This window comes from Mandrillus leucophaeus, unplaced genomic scaffold (genome assembly GCF_000951045.1).
Source record: "Mandrillus leucophaeus isolate KB7577 unplaced genomic scaffold, Mleu.le_1.0 Scaffold3, whole genome shotgun sequence".
NCBI lineage: Eukaryota > Metazoa > Chordata > Mammalia > Primates > Cercopithecidae > Mandrillus > Mandrillus leucophaeus.
Window position 1 is genome coordinate 6,466,594 of NW_012103142.1, and position 22,007 is coordinate 6,488,600.

The 22,007-nt window shown below is 40.9% G+C and overlaps 1 protein-coding gene across 1 annotated transcript in view; it reads left to right on the forward strand.

Annotated features, from left to right (window-relative positions):
- Positions 1 to 22,007, forward strand: part of DNAH8 (dynein, axonemal, heavy chain 8) — a 349,054-nt gene that overhangs the window by 302,964 nt on the left and 24,083 nt on the right. Inside the window, exon 90 of the mRNA XM_011986894.1 lies at positions 3,968 to 4,128. Coding sequence (XP_011842284.1) covers positions 3,968 to 4,128 — 161 coding nt within the window. The remainder of the gene's footprint in view (positions 1 to 3,967; positions 4,129 to 22,007) is intronic.

A 22,007-nucleotide genomic window follows, 5' to 3' on the forward strand; every position in this document is an offset into this window, starting at 1 on the left:
GCACCATGGCATACTGTTGCTCACCCTTGTGGGGTGCAACCTGGTGGTCATAGTCATATCAAGTGTGTGATACGACTACCTTCTGAACCAGAATGTCCCAGAGAAATTCTCAGAATGTACCAAAGAGATTATTCATAACATCGTTGGTGGTAGTGGGAAGTTGAAGGCAACTTAGGCATCCATCATGGGGAAATAGTTAAGTTACCTGTTGTAGAGGCCTATGGCGGCATACAGTGTAGCTTTTGGAAGCAATGATCTATATGATATCATGCATAGGTCTTACAAATAGTGTTGAGTGCAGAGCTTTAAAAAAAAATCAAGCGAGATCTACAAAGGAATATGTGCATAGCTCACAAGGATAAATACATGTTCTAGGACGTATATATCAGTATACTTAAACAGATGCCCTCAGAGGGAAAAGGAGACAGTGAGTGGATATCTGGACAGAATGGGGAAAAATTAAAATAAAAGGGGCCTAGATTCATAAAAATAATAAACTCAGGAGTGTGAGAAACTCACCTCTGTTTTTGAGATTCAAAGGAGAAAAAAAAGATGTCATAGTAAGTATACTTTGTTAGAATAATTGTAAAAGTACCTAAAGTTGGAGTTTTAGCAGTGGAGACTAAGATGTGGTTAGCGTCAGAATATAATTCACCAAGAGTACCAGCAGAATGCTGATGGGATCAAGTGCATAGGTGAAAGAAGAGGGGAGTCAGGGTCACCCCCAGTTTTGACTTAAGTCACTGGACACAGAATGGGGCTATTTACAGAGAAGAGGAAGGACTGCAGCAGGAATGAGTTGTATTGTCTGGGGCTGGAAATTAAGAGTTCAGTTTTGATCATATAACATTTGAGATGTCTATTAGACATCCTAATCAAGTTGTCTAAGACTGTAACTGCCATGAGGGCAGGACTTTGTCTTATTACATCAGTGCCAAAGTCTGAGCACCGGAAACAGAGCCCAACACATGTAAGTGCTCAGTAAATATTTGTTGAATAAAAGAACAAATGCCTGAATGCTGGTGAACAAGGCACCTGGATGTACAGATCCAGAGGTCATGGTGGAGCTCAGGCATGGAGATAAGGATCTGGAATTCTTCAGCATGTAGATAGTGACAACGGAAAGCTGCTGTGTTGGTCCAGAGCCTCCAGGGAGATGTCTGAGCCAGGAACACAGGGAGGGGGAGGAAGCCTGCTCCACCTTCAAGAACTCAAGCGGGGTATTCCCCTCTCTGACCCCGCTCCTTCCTTTCTTTCTCTTCTACTTCTTCCCTGTACCCTGACATTTGGCATTTCGGGCCATAGAGGACTAGTCAGCTGACCTCAACCCTCTCCTAGAAACCCAAGATTCTCTGTCCTCTGGGCCTTGGTTGTGCAGACTTCCTGATCTAAAAGCACAGGGTTCCGTATCCAGGCCCCAGTTGATCGGCTGTTCCCAAGTAACAGCAGCTCCTCCTCACCTGAGTTTTGTTACTCCCTTCTATCATCTGATTCTGGTTTCTCTGGACTCCATTCTCAGCAATTAGTGCCTGAAGTCAAAAGTTCATCCTACTATTTTCCCATTCATTTCCCTGAGTAACTTCTGTGGGCTCATTCCCTCCCCCTCTCTCAGGACTTCCCTAAGAGTAGCATAGCCTTCAGTGGCTTCAATTCTCTGACTGTTGGACACCCCACTTCCTTATCCTACTGAATCTTCTCTTTGCCCTACATCCTCTCCAACCTCCTGTCTTGTTGCTTTCCCTCATTCATTTCTGTCTAGCTTAGACCTGTTGCAGATGGTCATCAATAACCAGATGTGAGTTTGGGTCTCCGACCCTAAGGGCATGAGCTTACCACACAAACCTGGGAGCAGCAACCCTCTTGAGAAAGGCTGCACAAAAGCCCCACAGCCCCCACACCCTGCCTTCACCTGTTTGATCTCATCCTCAGCCCCAGGCTTGCCTTCTGACCAGCTAGCTACCTGCCTGCACTGCCTCCACTTTACCCCAACCGTGTCATCCAGAGTTGCCCATGGGAGAAGCAGTTCTACTGTAAACTCATGCCTGCATATGGCATCCGCTGTCCCTCTGACTTTCAATCTCAGGCTTTTCTTTGAACCTTGTTTTCTCTGTTCTCAGCGTCTTACAGAGTCTCTCTGCTAAAACCAATTGCAGAACTGTATTGGGTGTTTGTGGGGGATGACTGCTCACATAGTAGCTCCGTGTAGATTTCTTATTTCATATTTTGACTTTGCCCCAAAATAGCCTCCAAATTTGGTGAAACTCAGCTATTTGTGTGTGTATAAAGTGCTGGGAAAACAGGAAGAAACTTCATTTTGCTCTTACACATACACGTCATCTGGCAACACAGAATTTGGTGTGGTCATTTGTTATCTGTGTGCTGAGGACCCATGGCCTTTGCCCCCTTAGGGTGTCTTCCTGCAATTTAAGTCATCTGCATTGTGAAAAATCTAATATTTCTAAGTAATGACCATGCTCATAACACTGTTCTCTTTAATAACTTTCAACTACTCTCCATTTCTTAAATTAATCACCAGTCCTCACCCTGACATCAACAGTCATCCATAGTAGACCTCACCTCACCCTTCCTGTCCTATCTCTTATGACTACATTGTGTTCACCCTATATTCCATTATTCCCTTAACCTGCTTCTCATTTTTGCATCAGTTGTTCTATACCTTTGCTTATGTGACCTCCCCATTCCAAGTTCTCCTGTCAAAATCCTCTCCTTCAAGGCTTATCTCCACAAATCACCTCCTTGAGAATACCTCAGCTGACATTCACCTGGATGTTCTTGTTCCTGCTTTAAACCTCCTTAGTACTTTGCTTATTTTTATTTCCTTCTGACTCTTGCCTTAGTGCACTTTGTATTATGGTTATTAAGTAATTGGCTCATCCCTCCACTGGGTCACAAGCTCCTTGAAAGAAAGGACTGTGTGTCTCTTCTCTTTCATTCTGTTCTGGTTCTAAACTCAGCCTGCTCATGCATAGGAGTTGAATAGGATAAAACAGAGAGAGAATCAGTACACAGGGTATTTCAGAGCAATCACTGGATCTAAAAAGAGCTGGAGGAAGGAGATGGAGGGAAGGTACTAGAGAACCTGTGACCAACCAGAGTAAGGCACCGTCCCTCTTTCCTGTCAAGTGCTCTGAGTAATTCAGATGTCGTGCCTGCATTTCCACTCTTCCTGTCTTCCCATTATTTCCTTCCCCACTGGGAAAATTGCTCTGGGAGACGTAAGTCATTGCCTCACATCTGGTTCATAGGCATTTAGCATCGTTTTTTTTTCCTTTCTGAGAATAAGTCTATTCACACTAACCATATATTTATTCTCTCACTGTTTTGTTAAAGATAATTCATATGGAATAAGAAAGGGATGTCTTAAGGCAAACAGCAAGGCAGCTGAATACATTTACTTCTTGTGTACAGGGACATAATTAGCAAATGAAGCTCTTCAGCGCAAGGTGGGAGGGGAGAGTTTGCATGGAGCCCTCCTGGCCGTGTGCTGGGGCTCAGTGCTGTGTGAGTGAAACTGCGCATAAGGACATCCTCCTGGTATGAGCCCCACTTTGGGGAGAAGTGGGGTGATGAAAATGCCCAGATACTCTCTTGCGTGTGGGGGTATGGCCTCACAGACTTTGCAGTATGTTCCTACTGCTAAAGTAGAATTGAGAGTTGTCAAATGACTCAATTAGAGAATGGGTTTGTAGAGTTGCTCTCTGGTCCTTACTCTTAGTGAATATCCTCTTTGGTGTTAAACAGAGGCCAGGTCAAATTGTGTTCTGGCCTCTCTCTTTTCTCCATATATGTGCTAATTATTCTATCAGTAGTATTGTTAAGACACTCTCAAAATCAGTATTAAAAACTCTATTAAAATGGAAATAAGGTGACCCCTCTCTCCTTTCTTGTAGCAGTTTTCATTTAGATGCTCATCAATTTTATTTCTTTTGTTTTCTCTCACATACAGGTCTGGTTCAGTGAGAAGATGTTTGAACCGTCATTCTGCTTTTATACTGGATATAAAATCCCTGTGTGCAAAACCTTAGACCAGTATTTTGAATACATCCAGTCACTGCCATCCTTAGATAACCCTGAAGTCTTTGGGCTTCACCCTAATGCTGATATCACGTAAGTCGCTGGCATTTTTTAATTTGAAGGGGTCATTTGTAACTTAGCCTGGCAAAGACGGTGCATTTCATTTTCTCTCCTAATCTCTCTCCTTTCCCCTTTTTTTTATTTTACTTTGAAAAATAGTGTCGCTTCCTGTCTCCCAATTACAACTTTGTCATATCTTGGCCTGCCCTCCTCTCACTAAATCCTGATGCTCCAGTGTTTATGACAACGTTAAGTTCTAATTTATGCATTGATTATTTCTCCTCTATCGTGTCATAAAACCAGTTGGTGTTAGTGGTAGCGGTGTTCTCCACCGACAGGAGAGTGGTCTGCCAGCTCCTCATCTCTTACTTCAAAAATTCATTAAGAATATAATGCTCATAAATAGAATCTAAAAAGCCAGGCGAGAACAGATGGGAGGGTGAAGAATCATATTTCTGCCTGATCCTCTCTCTCAGGCCCCCCCCGACCCCTAACTTGCTCATCTGCATCCTTTTGTCATGCTCTGCCTGTGGTGGGTGCAGTGCAGTGAGCACTTGAGCACCCGACACAGATGCACAGCCCCAGAAGGAAAGAATGGAGGGGCTTAGCTCTGCATGAGGTCCCTGCTTCACTCATCAACTAGGGAAGAAATGCTCCCCAGTCCCAAGCTCCTTGGGATGAGGTGTCATCCCTTCTGTCTTTAGAGTTCCCTACTAAACACAAGCACCAGAACCGGAATCCTTTGGAATGGACCGCATGCCCTCTGCGGCCCCCTGATGAAAAGCCACAAGGTTTACATTCAGGAAAATGGTTTCAGGAAATGGGAGAAACCAGGACTCCTCTGACAGATTCTAAGCTGAGAATGCCCTAAGAGTGGGGCATTCCTCTCTCCTAGTCCCTGGCATACTGTTGTGATTTTAATAAATTCTCTGGGTTTGGACATGGACATTTCCCTGGCCTTGCTAGATGTCCCAGGAGTCCCAGTTTGCTGCCAATTTCCTTGTCTTCCCACCTCTGACCCCGCCTCCTAGCTCCCTGTATGAGGATGCACTTTTGGCCTCTTTACACCCGCATTGATTCCACCTTCTCCATATCCTCTCATCTCGCCCAGGCTGCTTTTCATCTTCAAAGATGGGGACATGGTTGAAAATACCTGCAAATGCCAATGCTCCGTTCCATCGCCATGATGGAACCACGAGGACTCGTTGGTGACAGCTCTTGCTGTTATTTAAGGAGGCTTTCATAAGTTGTCTGGGGATGGGAAAGAAGTGAAGAAATCAAAAGGATTCCTCAGGGATCGGGTTGACAATCAACTCTTACATTTTATGAAAGAGGGAGCATAGGAAAGTTGTTTTGCTTTAGCTGAGACTTTAAAAATGTGAGTCAGACCATGTCAACCCTCCGCTCAGAATCCTCCCAAGGTTCCCGTGACACTCTGCGTCAAGGTCAAAGACCGACAGTGACCTATATACAGATGACCTACAAAGCCACATAGTGCCACTGCCCTCTACCTCCCCACCCTGGCCCTTTCAGTCCTCTCCCACCTTTGTGCCCACTCAGCTCCTGTTACTCAGGCCAGACAGCTTCCTGTTACTCAGACAGGCCAGACAGCACCTGCCACAGGACACTTGCACTTCCAGGAACCTCCCTGCTCTTAGATATCACAGTGGATCACCCTTTTACCTCTTCCGGTCTTTGCTTAGATGTAGCCTTTTCAATGATGCCCACTCTGGCCGTGCTATTTAAAGATTGCAACCCACTCTGCAAGCCCTGCCCAAGACCTTGTCTGCCTGGCCTGCTCTTCTCTATAGTTTGTATCACCCACTGACATACTCTACATTTTTTTTTTTTTTTTTTTGGAAACGGCATTTCACTCTTGTTGCCCAGGCTGGAGTGCAATGGCACAATCTTGGCTCACCACAACCTCTGCCTCCCAGGTTCAAGCGATTCTCCTGCCTCAGCCTCCCAAGTAGCTGGGATCACGCCACCATGGCCGGCTAATTTTTATATATTTTTAGTAGAGACAGGGTTTCTCCATATTGGTCAGGCTGGTCTCGAACTCCCAGCCTCAGGTGAGTCCGCCCATCTCGGCCTCCCAAAGTGTTGGGATTGCAGGCGTGAGCTACCACGCCCGGCCTCGTACCCTACACTTTAGTTACTGATTTGTTCTTGTCCAACAACCACCAGGAAACCGTAAGTTCCACTACACCTGAAACTTTTGTGTTTTCACTGCTGCATCCCTTGTGCTATAGCAGTGCCTGGTGCTCAGGAAGTATTTGTTGACTGATCAGTGCTGCTAAATTCTTCTAGAGTGTGAAAGATGTGATCAATGAGGAGATTCCGTAGAAAGATCCTACAAGTTCACGTGAGTGGGCAGAGAAACCACTGATAAGTCTTAATGCACTTGCCAATTTGTGACTGAAAATGTTCTCATATGAGAGCTCTGAACTTTAATTCCATCCTTGACAAGAGACTGGGGAGTCATGAGAGCGGGTTCCTGGATAATCCACAGGATTCTAACAAGATGAAACCATCTCACCCTCAGCCAGGGTGATGGTGCGCCTAGGCCTTGTTCACCGCAGCCTGTTTCACTCACCAGCTCTCAAGAAAGATGAACCAGGGCTAGAAAAGGTCCAGAGAAGTACAACTCAAATGTAAAAGCGATTGGAGACAAAGACAAACTATTTTTCCCTTGACTTTTTATTTGGGATGATTACAAACTCTTAGAAAAGTTGCCATACAGTAAACATTCATACGTTCCATCGAGATCCAGCAATTGTTAACGTTTTGATCCATTTGCTTTTTCTCCTTCTATATTTGTATCTCTGTATGTTTATATATCTACAGCTATATCTGTATATAATCACATATATTTCTCTGTGTGTCTGTGCTTTTATGCCCTCTCAGTGGATAGAGCTAGGAAGCATGTATTTTTTAAAACATCATGAGTTAATACAAATAACTCTAATTCCAATTGTATACCTCAGGATTGTTCTTTGTCTTCCCCTATCCCACGTTGATATCTCCTTTCTCCCACTGTAAAAACTCTGGTTCCCAGCAGCTTCAATATGTGTATTCATTTACTTGCAATTACTATGCCAGTACCACTACCAGCAACAAACCTTTTCAGTAGAGGTCAAGATTTCTTTGCAGTTCTTTTTGTCCTTAGGGTATATTCCACTAAGTATACAGAGAATTGTGTTCAAAAGTCACTTGGATTAATGATTTTTTTCTGTGTGGTTATGCTATCAATTGATACATAGTTATGTTTATTTGTTTCTGTTTGTATTACATTTAAGGGTTTCCCCCTACACATGCTATTGTTTTGAATATGTAAAATATGAACATGGTTCAAAAGTTACAACTTGACAGTAAGTTGTTCTTGGAGAAGTCTCAGACTTCTCCATTTCCCTCTTATTTTATGGGTAACCAAACACAGTTTCTGGTTTATCTTCCCTGTGTTTCTTTTTGCATGTGCAGGTACCTATATACATATTGTTATTACCCTTTCTTTCTTATACAAAGTTGCCATGCTATATCTATTGTATTGTGTCTTACTTTTTTCACTTAACAATGTGTCCTGTAAATCACTTCATATCAGGTCATAGATATCTTCCCCATTATTTTTTGACAGCTGCAGGCTACTTCATTGTTTATATGGATCATAGTTTGTTCAACCATTTGCCTATAGATGGGCATTTAGGTTGCTTTCAGTATTTTGCTATCTCAAGTAATTCTTCCATTAATAACTTTATGCTTTTGGACTCTCATATTATTGGAGATGTATTTTCAGGGTAAATTGTTATGGATGGGAGGGCTAGATCAAGATTTAGTAAACATTGTCAAATTCCCTTACATAGGGTTATACTATTTTGTACTTTTATTTGCAGTCTGTGAGAGTGCCCGTTTCTTCAGAATGTCATCAACAGAGCACTGGAGAGGCATTTGAATCTTCACCAATATGACTGTGAAAAATGTTATCTCAGCATAGTTTTAGTTCACTTCTCTTATTTTGAGTGAAACTGAGAAAATGTTCATATACTTAAGGCTATTTATATATAGTCTGTCTATTCCTTTCCAATGGAGTTTTTATTCTTTTTATTTAATTGTAGGATTTATTTATATGTTAAGGATGACAACCCTTTGTTTGTGATATGGATTGCAAATAGTTTTCTCAGTTTATTTAGCTTTGCTTGTGATTTTTCCCCCATTGATCAGGTAGAAGTGTTATTGTTGTTTCGTTTTGTTTTTATGCAGTCAAATTTATGACTACACAAATTCTGTTCTTGCTGTTGTTACATCTGGATTTTTAGTAATAGTAAGAAAGCTTCTTCCCTCATCAGGGTGTAAAGGAATCATCTACATTTTCTTTTAGTGCTTGTAGGGTTTCATTTTTTACATTTAGTTCTTTTACCCATTAGGAATTTATTGTGAAATAAGTATGGATGAAATTCTTTTTCCAAATAGCAATCCAGTTATCCTATCACCAGTGATTTTTTTTTCCCCTTTTTTGAGACGGAGTCATGCTGTGTTGCCCAGGCTAGAGTGCTGTGGCACGATCTCAGCTCACTGCAGCACCTCTCGGGTTCAAGTGATTCTCCTGCCTCAGCCTCCTGAGTAGCTGGGATTATAGGCACAGGCCACCAAGCCTGGCAAATTTTTGTATTTTAGTAGAGAATGGGTTTCACCATGTTGACCAGGCTGGTCTGGAACTCTTGACCAGAGGTGATCTGCCAGGCTCGGCCTCCTGCTTCCTTTAACGTAGAATTTCCTTCCATAGGTACTTGGGTCCATTTCTGGACTTTCTATTCTGTTTTCCTTTCTATTTTGTAGCACTCTGTTTTAAATTTAGCTAGTTTCCAGGATGTTTTATTGTCTGACAGTTTTATAGTCTCCCCTCATTGCTCTTTTTTTTTCTCAGCTTGTCCTAGCTATTGTTTCATGTGTATTTTTCTGTTGTTGTCAGAAATTGGTGTTGAATTTTGTTGAATACCTTTCAACCTTTATGGAAATAGTCACATGATTTTCCCCCAAACACCTAAAAAGTTAGTGAATTATATTAATGGATTTCCTAACTCAGACTTTCTACAGATAATCTGAAATTAATACCACTAGGTTCTGATGTATTATTCTTCTCCTAATGTAGTGATAGACTCTATTAATGGTTCCCTGGGGAATTTTGCATTGATATTCACAAGTAAGAGTGGCCTAGAGTTTTTTGTGGCATCTTTATCAGGTTTAATTACTAATCAATATTGCATTTGCTTTGTAAAAATTTGGACGTTTTGCTAAGCTCTGGAACAATTTATGTAGTATTGGATGCTTTAAAGTTTGGTAGAATTCTCCTGTGAAACCATCTGGGCTCAGTGCTAGTTCTTTGATATCTTTCATATTCCTCTGTCACCACTGTAGTCAATTATTTTGTCAGTTGTGTTCTCCTAGGAAATTATTTGTTTCATCTAGGTTTTCATATTTATTTACACAAAGACATGCAAAGTAGTCTTTAATCTGCTCTGATAAGCTAAACTCAGCACAATGTGGTAAAGAATGAAATCACTTCTCCCTTACCCTATACTGAGTCCAACCCATTCAATAAAATTGTTATAAAGTGTGGACATAACGCTAGCTCTGTAGACCTTGGTCTAAAATCTGATGACAACTTGAAGCCACTCTGGTGCCTCTCCGAAAGGAATGTACTAGCCTTCTGAATATAATCTATCAAGGCAGCTCTGTTCAACCGCTTCACTATGGTGTTGCCAACACATCCCAGAGAAACCACCGAGAAACAGTGGTTATACTGTTATATGGTGGTTATACTTACTTAATACTAAGAAGGAACTTAGTATTTGACACAGATGAACACCTCACCAGAGCCGGGGCTCCTCTTCAAAGGATTCTCCTGCTGTCCGGCTCAGCAGGTTCTCAGTCCTCAGTGGCAAAATCACACTGTGACAGAGTAACAAAATATATTGCAAAATGCAAAAAGCTGCAAAGCATGACTTTAATAGCATCACCCTTCAGTGTATGGTCCAGGTAGCAGTGTGATCTAGTATCTCTCTTGCTTTAAAGAGTCTTCCCTTCCCTTCACATGCCTGTAAATCTATGGCCTATGTTCTACTCACATTTTAACCTCTTTTATAGTCATTTCCACCTTCCTTCCTGAATAGAGCTCATCTATGCCAATGGCCTTTAGAACATCAACATGCCACACATATATTGTCTAGACCTTTCCTCTGTGCTCCATAGTCATTTATACAATTTCCACGTGACACCCACTGGCATGTCTTTCAGGCAGCTTGACCTTAAAAGCCCCAAACTGAATCTCCTCCATCTACTTCTCCTCTGCTTCTCCTCCATCTAAATGGCTCCCCACAGCAGTTAGAATAAAAGACAAGCTCTCTGCCATGTGACAAGGCTCATCTCTCCGCCTCATCTAGAGCACCCATGGTGACTAATCGACACCTTGGGTTGGGTACCCTGTGGGTAAGTCCAGGTGCGTGAGGATGCAGGCCTAGAATAGGGATGATCGTGGGGTGGAGTGAAGCTGCAGGACAGGTCTCAAGAGGGGATTGATAGGACTTAGCGAATGCAGAGCAGTGGCTGAAAACCTTCTTCTGTGGCTGTTATCTGTTTCTTGATGCACACTGGTGGGTTAGAAAGGGCATGGCAAGCCTTTTGTGTTTTGTCAAGTCTCTCTTCACAGCTCTGTCCAGAGGCCCACATGGTGTCGCTGGCATGCATGCTGTAGGATGCCGTAAGTGAGCTTCTCCCAAAATAGTGTCAGGATCTTGCAACTTTTCACCACACTAGTGAGGTCAAGTATAAAGTCCTGGACCCATGCCTAAAATGGGGGATTATATCCACTAGAGCAACTGGCGGACCGGTAAGACCTATGGTCCTCCTCTGATCTCTCTTCATCCTCAGCTTCCCATATGGTCTGCCCTGGGGTCTCTCCCACCCACCCTGATCCCTTTTCCCCACTAAATCTTAGCCCATTTCTGGTTCCTGCTTAGGTGGTCAGCTCTGTTCTGCAGCTCCGTGTTTGGTAATTTTTTTGGTCTCTGAGTAAGCCTTGTCCTAGGTTCGATTCTTCTTTCCTCTGGCTCTGAATTATCTCGTGGATGGAATCCTGCCCCTACTCATCCTGGCAAATGAGCTTGCCTTCTTGGAGGACTTCGCTATGCCCCTTGCTGTTCCCCCACCGGCCACCAGGAAGCAGTAAGCAATAACAGACGAAGCATCCCGGCTGAAACCCACCTCTGGTCTTCACCTAGCTCCAGCAAGATGTAACTCTCCAAGCTCTGAGTGAAATGAAAGAAGGAGTCAAAGATGCCCCTGACGTTGCTTGTCTGGGAGCTGGGGTAGTGGAGAAGTTTGGAACAGGAGTATGTTAGAGAAGTTACAGAGTTATGTTGGGGGCATGTTGAGCTGGGAAAGAACATGGGATATATCTAATGGGGTGAGAAATACGGACTGGAGCCCAGGTGAAAGATTTGAATGCATGTGTGCAGGGATAACAGCTTCAGCCATAAGAGAGGACTCTCTAAGATATGCTGGCTAAGTCTGTGTGAATGTCCCCAACCAGAGGAATCATTGATTTATCTGACCATCCATGGTGTTCAACAGCATTCTTGCTTATTTTTGTTGGTTTGTTTTTGTTTTGTTTTGTTTTGAGACAGAGTCTCACTCTGTTGCCCAAGCTGGAGTGCAGTGGTGCAATCTTGGCTCACTGCAACCTCCATCTCCCAGGCTCAAGCAATTCTCATGTCTCAGCCTTCCGAATAGCTGGGACTACAGGCATGTATTTTTAGTAGAGACAGGGTTTCACCATGTTGGCCAGGCTGGTCTCGAACTCCTGACCTCAAGTAATCACCCACCTCGGCTTCCCAAAGTGCTGGGATTATAAGCATGAGCCACAGTGCCCGGCCATCACTTGATGACAGACTATAATTGGGCCTTGATGGAGAACTTGATGCCTCCTGTTAATTGGAATCTTCACGCTGAAGTTAGCATCCATAAATTTGAGAGAAGAGGGAGATTTGGGCAGGGCGAATCACAAGTCTCTCTCCTCAGTCATTGCATAAGAATGCAGAATCTCTGAAGTGGAGGGGGAATCAAGGTGAATAAATGCTTTAAAATAAGTAAAATCTCTCTCAAGAGTTTAGATAGCATAGTGATAGGAACCATGAAAATACACAGTTTATTCACATTTTATTATGTAGATTTATAAGGTACCAAAGACTCTGCAAATTCAACTCTCTCAATGTCAAAAATGGTTGCTTATTTTCACTCTTTTTCTCATCAGTGGTTATGTATGTTTCTTTACCTTCTGAAATTTATCAAATGCCTTATTACAACCTTTATATTCATTTCAATGCAATACAAACTGAAATGTATTCCTTTGAGTATTCGAGGACACTTTTGAGATTTAGATTTTGAAAAAAATTTATGCTCATTGATATTTCATGTGCAAAGATATATGTAAATCTAGACTGATTTGGATATTATGGCACACTAATATCTTATTAGGTAGTTGTTTATTTCATAGACAGCTCTGTTTTTCAGTTGTTTTGCATTTATATTATCCGTGACCCTGACTTCCCAGAACCACCAAGCTACAAGGGCAATCTGAGCTTCCCATATTTACTCTAAAGAGAAATTTTCTTCAAGAAATAACTTAGAACCAACCCTCAAGGAATATTATAGTTCTTGTTCTTCATCTCAGAGCATTTATGAGGACTGTCCTCCTGAAAGCCCTTGGGCTTTTGTGGCATATAGAGAGATTTGCAATTCTCCGTTATAGCTAGCTAACTAGGCTTCTACCTTTCATATCTTTGCAAACATAAAATCACATTGTGGAAAAAGAAATATGAGTTGTTCAGCCCTGGAATACCAGGGAATGACATTCTGTGCATAATAAAATGTGTGTTGGGGAGAGCTTGGCTAGCTCTTATTCACAGTGGATCAACTTTTCAAGGCTTCTTCTCAACATCTATGTTTTCAGGCCTGGGTTCAGATCATCTCATAACAAATTAAATCACTCACCATGAAAATGATTTGTTAGGTGGGATCTAGCAGCAGCAGCATCTCCATCAGCCTCTCCTTGGAGCACCAGTGAACTTGACCAGAGTTAGCAGAGAGCAAAATGGTCATCTTTGCAATGGTGTGCGCTGTTGGGACCTAGCCTCTGGTGCTGAGCACGCTTCCACGGAGGGCTCAAGTTGAAGGTGACTGAGAGAGCACCTGAGGATTTGGATATGGGGGCTTTCTGGGTTTTTTGTTTGTTTGTTTGTTTGTTTGTTTTTGTAGCTAGAACAGGTAGGAAGAATGAACTCTGCTTTTCTTAGCAAGAATGGAAATTTACTGTGGTTTTCTTGTCTTTAATCATTAAAGATCTGCATTGATAAAATAATATAATAAGAAGAATAGCTTTACTTCACTCTCAAATTATATCTTTCTGATTCTCCTGTGTTTTGAGGACTATGTATATATGGCACAAAAGGCATTTGCAACCCATTCCTGAATTTTGAAGTAGGGCATGACCACAGTTTTTAGAAGTCGTATAAAGTATAAGAAAAATACAAATAACTCTGAGAGGGGGAATCCTATGAAAATAACCTATGAAAACAAATGAACTTATCAATTGTCAAGGACTCAAAGAGAGATAGATAGATATTTCTAATATCTATAGATGTATTTATTATTATATTATCTTGTCATATTATATAATAGATATATAATAATTAGAAATGAATGTTCCTAATTCATTATTAGAAATGAATACAAAAGTTATAATAAGGCATTTATACACATACACACACACACACACAAACACACACACACACACACAAACACACACACACACACACATTGAAAGGTGCCAGGAAATCAAAAAACAATAATAACAATATGCTATGTTTTTACCATGAGAAGGAATATGTACATTTTCATGCCCTTTAAATATTTAAGAATTGCTGTCCTTTATATTTGAGGTTTAATAAAATGCAAGCCAATTGGCCTCAATTCAACAAAAAAACATTATTGAGAACTTACTGTCTGGCTAACCCCGGGATACAAAGATGAGTAAGATGCAGTCTGTGCTCTTGGAGCACATTATCTATTGGGGAAGATGATGAATGGCAAATGCTGATGAGGTACAATGTGGTAAACTCTAAAATCAGGGCATGTGTACATTGCTATGATGACACAGCTGAAGGAGTAATCAATTCCAACTTAGGAATCAAAGAAAGCTAGTGAGAGAGGCTCCATTTAAGTTGTGCCTTAAAGCAGGGGTCCACAACCCCTGGGCCACAGACCAATACCAGTCCGTGGCCTGTTAGAAACTGGGTCACACAGTAGGAGGTGAGTGACAGGTGAGTGAGCACTACCGCCTGGGCTCCACTTCCTCTCCGATCAGTGGTGGCATTAGATTCTCATAGGAGCGAGAACCCTACTGTGAACTGCGCATGCCAGGGATCTAGGTTGTGCGCTCCTTATGAGAATCTAATGCCTGATGATCTGTCACTGTCTCCCATCACCCCCAAATGGGACCGTCTAGTTGCAGGAAAACAAGCTTAGGGATCCCACAGATTTTACATCATGGTGAGTTGTATAATTACTTCATTATATATTACAATGTAATAATAATGGAAATAAAGTGCCCAATAAAGGTAATGTGCTTAAATCATCCCCAAACCTTCCGCCCCCTCCCCTCCAGTCCGTGGAAAAATGTCTTCCACAAAACCAGTCCCTGGTGCCAGAAAGGTTGGGGATCGCTGTCTTAAAGGATGTGCAGGAGTTTCTCAGATTGGAGATGAGGTAGGAAGGAAGTGACTGCAGGACTGGGGCCAAGGACAAAGTGCAAAGAAGAGGAACATAATGAGCAGTAAGGACCAAGACTCAGACTGGGATGCACACACCAAGGAACAGTCCAAGGAAGGGAATGCAAACGTGAACGTGGGTGGGGTGTTCTGGGAACCAGGTCCAGTACACCTAAAGCATGAGGGAGGGGGGTGTTTAAAGAGCGGAGTGGCTGATGCAGAGTGTGGCTTTTGAAGGTTTTGCCAAAAGAGTTTGGGGCAATATTTTAAATTGGAATATGGTTATTTAATGATTTATTTAAATGTATTTAACCTACTCTACCTTCTACATGGCCATTTCTGCTTGCATGAGGTGATGGAAATGAGCATTTTGTATACAGAGATTTAAGCCTTTTCCTGCCATCCCATAATTCAGGCTGAAGTTGGAATGAAGATAAACAAGCATGTCATCATGTACAGAATGACAAGTACAAAAAGAAAAGCAAGCACTGAGAGCTGTGCACACACATAGGGAGAAAGTCTAGGGAAGGCTGTCTAGAGGTGAAGACATCTAAGCTGAGCTTGATATTAATAGCTAGTTAGGAATGAGCTATAATCGATGAAGAAATGAGGGCAGAGCATTCCAGGCAGTGTAGATAGCTTGGGAACAATCAAAGAATATGAGGGGAGTCATGGAATGCTTGATGAGCTTCAGGTAACACAGCACAGGGTAGAGTGTGGGAAGAAAGAAGCAAGAGCAGAAGCTGGAGATAGAAAAAGACTTAGTGATGAAAAAGGTTTGTATGCCACGTGAAGGACTTCAGATTTCATCCTGAAGGTTATGGGGAGTCTTTGAATAAATGTAATAATCACTTTTGAAATGTCAAAACTTAACCTTGGAACAGTGGATGGAGGCAGGAGGATGTGTTAGGAGGTGATGGCAGTGCCACCCACAGAGGATGATCAGGAAGTTAGGGGCAGAACTGAAGGCAGTGGGGATGACAGTGGGTCACGGGGAGGGGATGCTGGAAGTGATTTGGAACTAGGTCTTGGAAACTAAGAAGGTCTGGGGAGTCACAGCAAGAAGGAAGCCATCTCTGAGGGTTCTCAGTTGGGCATCTGGGCAGACATCGATGTCACTAAAGTAGATGGGGCAAGGAACAGTCCAGGAGAGGGATAAGGGAGAACTAAAATAATAAGGTTTTGGATTTGTTTGATACAGGAACCAAAGAGCTCTGGGGCTCCAAGGAAATGTGAATGCACAGAGTTCATGATAAAGTCAGAGGTTTAATGTTACCCAGGTTTACCCGGTATTTCATGGCTCTCTAAGATGTCAGCCATGGTGACACATCTGTCTTCCCTGACATAGCACTTCATCCACATATTCTATCTGTAGTGTACCTAATGCTAGAGAGAGCTCATGGAGTAATATGAATCACATACAAATTTAAATTTCTGAAAAGGTATATAATAGCATGGGGAACCTTGACTGTTGTTAACTTCATTTTGTTGTCAACTTCATTTTGTTGTCTCATCAGCTATTTTCATTGAACTTTCCTCTCAGACTTATTTGTATTTTTCTTTCTTTCTTTTTTTTTTTTATTATACTTTAAGTTCTAGGGTACATGTGCACAACGTGCAGGTTTGTTACATATGTATTTTTCTTATACAGTACTTTATATGACTTTTTAAAACTGGGATTGTGTCATATTTCAAAATGTAGCAATGAGTTTCAAATGCCTTTTGTGTTATTTTACTAGAATATTATGTTCTCTGTTCATGTATTCAACTGCATGCATGTTTCAGCTTTTAAGATAAGTGTCTTTTGGGATATTCCAAATCCCCAACATCTGAATAGAGGTTGCTTACAGAAATAGTAAAAGAATTTTAAGTTATGTCTAAAATATACTCTATAGTCCATTTTTGTTCATTAAAAATTAGCTTTTACTTCATTGATCCTTACTGGGAAAGTCATGTATTTAAAGGTAATATGGAGCTAATATCCCAACTCCGGATGGAGTTACAAACACTTGCTAGATCTGATACTAGGACCCTCATATCACTGTGTCTGACTGAAAGTTCTGTATGTGAAGCATGACATCTTATGCATTTATCATGGTATGACTTTTGGAAAGGATGCAGGTAGTTCGGGTATACATGTTTGGGTCCAGATGTGGTATTCTAACTGCTAATCAAATAAAAATGCTGAAGACAGAGCATCTCCTCCATTCTTCAGCTTTAGTCCTAAATGAATCCAAAGGCTGCTCTATAGGATTTCCTCTACTCCCCCCAAACACAGCTTTTTCATAAGCAAAGAAGCGCGGATAACTTTCCCGGCAGCCTCTTAGGTTTCTGCCAATTCGTGTGGCAAGTTCCACAAACGGCTGTGGAAGTCACCCCAGGGAAGGAGGAGAGAGAAGGCTGGAATTCTCTTTCCGTATGCCGCAGAGGAAGGGCAGAGGGGGCACTTTCTGGCGGGGCATAAAGAGTAAGGGTTTGTAAGCTGCATCTCAGGGAACCTGAAACATTTGTCCCTGATTTATCTCTGTTAACTTCTTGACAACTGTGATGGGCTTTGCCTTAAGGGGGTTTTTTTTTCTCTGTTTTTCAAACTGAAAATGATTTTTAATATTCTTTATTCTTAAAGTCCTCCATTCTTATTGAGGAGCATAAACAATACAGAAAAATAAAGAGCAAAAAGAAACTAATAATTACAGAAAAAGCTAATCATGCAAAAATCCTACTGCAAAAATACCCGTCTAGATTTGTTTCTGTGCCTATAAACACAATATTAACAACAAAATTAGATCATACCATAACTGGGTTTGGTGCCATGTTATTTTATGCTATAATCCCCCAATGACACCTCGCATGATCAATGAATATACAGCTACATCACCATTTTTATTGGCTATGTAGATTTTTATAAAGCTTTACTAGGATTTGTTATTACAAATACTGTTATAAAGTCATATACATTCATCTTTGTACACTTGTCTGATTATTGCTTCTAAAACAGCTTTATTAAATGTTGAATAACTACAAAAGAATATGTATACTGTATATAAAATGTAAAGGACAAATATACAATGTTGCTTTTTTACACCACTCTTTCTACGTTTTGCTTTTCTTCTTCTTCCTTTTTGGCCTTTTGCTAAATAAGAATTTTCCATTTCATTTCTTTCCTCTTCTGCTAGTTTGGAAATTATGTACTCTGTTTCTGTTCTTTTACTAGTTACCCTAGAAATTTTAACGTCAGTTCTTATTTAGGTCTAAAATTCATATATTTATGCTGGGCGTGGTGGCATGTACCTGTAGTCCCAGCTCCTTGGGAAGCTAAAGTAGGAGAATTGCTTGAGCCCAAGAGTGTAAGTCCAGCCTGGGCAACAGAGCGAGAACCCATCTCTTTAAAATGAATAAATAATAAATAAAATGAATACGTTTACTTTCCTTTCTCTTAAATAACTTTAGCTATAGCCACTCTCCTGACATTTCAGTATTTTAATTTTATCTTTTATAATCCCATAGTTAGACATATGATTATTGTTTTATACTATAATGCTTATTTAGACTTACCTATGCATTGGCCCATTCTTTTCAATACTTCAAACCTTCCAACAGAATAACTTTCCTCCTTTCTAAAGTATACCCTTTAGAATTTCCCCCATGAGGGGACATTCTTTTATGGGTGACAAACTCTTCTATTCTTGTATGAAAATGCCTTATTTTGCCCTCCTTTTTTGAAAAACAGCTTTTATGAGATGTAATCTGCCTATCTTAAATTATCTCATTTTAAGTGAACAATAAATGATTTCTAGTGAGTTTACCACTGCAATATAATGTTATACGATTTCCATCACTCTAAAAAGAAATGTTGGGCCCATTTGTGCCCAATTGTCATCCCCAACCTCAGGCAACTGCTAATCTACTTTCTGTCTCTGTGAATTTGCCTTTTCTGGACATTTTGCATAAGTAGAATTATACATTATGTGATCCTTTACGTCTGGATTCTCTAACTTAACATAATGTTTTTGAAGTTCATCCATGTTGTAGCATATATTAATACTTCCTTGGTTTTTATTGCCAAATAGTATTCCAGTACCACATTTTGTTTACGCATTTACCAGCTGATGAATAGTTCACTGTATTCTACTTTGGGGCTATTAAGAATACTGCTATGAACATTCATGTGCAAGTCTTTGTGTGGACATGTCTTTTCATCTCTCTTGTGTAGATAACTAGGAATGTTATGTAGTTATTGGGTCATTGGGTCATAATCTACTCTTAACATCTCAAGAAACTGCCAAGCTGGTTTCCAAAGTGACTACACCAGGCTGGGAGCGGCAGCTCATGCCTGTAATCCCAGCACTTTGGGAGGCCGAGGTGGGCGAATTGCCTGAGCTCAGGAGTTCAAGACCAGCCTTGCCAAAGTGGTGAAACCCCCTCTCTACTAAAGTACAAAAAGTTAACTGGGAGTGGTAGTGCATGCGTATGGTCTCTGCTACTCAGGAGGCTGAGGCACGAGAATTGCTTGAACCCAGGAGATGGAGGTTGCAGTGAGCACCACTGCACTCCAGCCTGGGTGACAGAGTAAGACTCTGTCTCAAAAACAAAACAAAAGAAAGTCACTGCACGATTTTACAATCCCCTGTAGCAATTACAAAGGTTCAAGTTTCTCCACATCCTTGCCAATATTTGTTATTATGTATCCTGTGATCATAACCATCCTTTGTAAGTGTGAAGTGGTATTTCATTGTCTTTTTAATTTCCTTTTTCCTAATAAATAATGAAACTGAACATCTTTTCATGTGCTTATTGACCACCCGTATTTCTTCTTTGATGAAATGTTTATTCAAATATTTTTTCTTGCCTTCGTTCTTGAAAGAGAGTTTTGTTTGGCGCACAATTTTAGGTGTATAGTTATTTTATCCTAACACGTGGGAGACACTATTCCGTTTTCTTCTGGATTTCATTGCTGTTGTTGAGGAATTGACTGCCAGTGTAATTGTTATTTCTTTCTAGATAATCTGCTCTTTCTCTCTGGCTGCTTTTAAGATGTTCGTTTTGTTTTTGGTATTCTACGGTTTTACTGTGATATATCTACATGTGGAGTCCAAGGGTGAGAGGGATTTGGCTTGCCATTACTGGCTTTGGAGATATAGAAAGTGGGCCACAAGCCAGGACGTGCAAGTGGCCTCTAGTAGCTGAGAAGGACCTTCAGCTGACAGCCAGCAAGAAATTGGGTACCTCAGTCCTGCAACCTCAAGGAAGTTAATTCTGCCAACAACCCAAATAAGCAAGGAAATGGATCCTCTCCTATCTCGTATGGAAAGGAACCCAGCCTTACTCATGTATTGATTTTAGTTCAATGAGGCCTGTGTCATATTTAGCACCTACAGAACTGTAAAATAATAAATTTGTCTTGTTTTAAGCTGCTGACTTTGTGGCAGTTTGTTACAGCAGCAATAAATAGTATAGGTTTTAAGTTTTAGTTACGTTTTATTTCTAGAAGTTCTTTTTGACTCTTTTTCAAATATACTATTCGTGTTTATAGTTTCCTCTTTAATACTTATATTTTCAGTCTCCTTTTAAAACTCTTCAATATCACAAATACAGTATATTGTAATATGCATCTGAAGAGTCACTTAAGATCTCTACAGGTCTGATTCTGCTTTCTGTTGTTTCTACTGGCTGTTTCTCACATTGCCTTGTTTCCTTACAACTTTTTAAACTTTTGACTTTGAGCTCGTGTCTATTGGAAGTTAACTGTTGGATTATTTGAGACCTGAGTCAAAGGTATATTGTTTAGGAACGAGTTGTGTTTGCTTCCATCAGGTGCCACCTAGGACTTCCTAGGACCACCTTAAAATAAATTCTTGGCTTGAGCTTTTCCAAATTGCACAGGTAATATGAATAAGTGGTAACTAATGTCACAAACATGGTGAATTCAGAAATTTCGGAAAGATTTTTCCCCCACTTAGTGCTAAGCTAGATAGAACAAGTTACCTATCTTCTTCTGACAGGTAGAGGTTACTTTCTAGTTTACCCTCATACTGAGGTGGTAGCTGTGTGGGGTCCCAGCTCTATGTAGGAATTTTGTATTATGCTTTCTACCTCAGGTATGAGGGTTTCTCCCCTGTCTCATTGCACTATCCAAACAGAAACTCGAAAACACCAGTTAGCTGATTCCCCTAGGGTAAAATCTGGCTTTATCTCTCTGGATTCCAGCATTCACTTTATTTCCAGCATTCATTTTATTTGACCCTGAGGATTTTCTATTGTCTTGCTAGTTCAGTGATGTTTTTAAAAGGATGTTTTTCATATCTTCTCCAGAAGTTTTAGTTGTTTCAGAAGGGTGGTTCACAGTAACATTTGCACCATACTGTGAGAAATGGAAATGTCAAATGTCTCTTTCTTTTTAAGGATGAATTCTTAGGTGTAGAATTGCTATATTAAAAGGTATGCACGTATAATATTTGGATATATATTTCCATATTACAATGGCTTGTTTTCTGTTCAAGAAAATAAAACAGAAAAAGAAGTCACTAATCTCAAGCATTTGCTGAATCCCTTTTAGATTTGCCTCTCACATCTACAAAAGGAAATATGAATGTGGTTGACATCTGGACAAGAGACAAAATTAGCAAACAAAACAATAACCCTCCAAAATAAAATTATGTGAAGTGTATAGATGGTAAATTAGGAGTTCAGAAAAGGCTGAAAAATTTAAATCTGACCATGTCACACCTGGCTAGGGATATCTTCAGTGGCTGCCCATTGCCTTTAGGGTGGTGTTCAGAATCCTACACGTTCCTATATAACCCTGCATGGTCTGGCCCTTGCCTCTTCTTCATCCTCATCACTTCTAGCTTACTGGCTCTCACCTCACTGGCCTTATCTCCATTCCTCAAATGCACTGAAACCCTTTTCACCCCTACCCTTACTTCTTGTCTGAATGTCCTTTTCTGCCTCCCACCCCACACCACCCCACTGCCTGGCTGACCTGTTCGTCCTTCTGGTCTCAGCTTACATGTGACAAAAACTTTTACTAATCTTCTAGTGTAAATTACCTCCAGCACACAAATACATACACACACATATGCACATACAGTG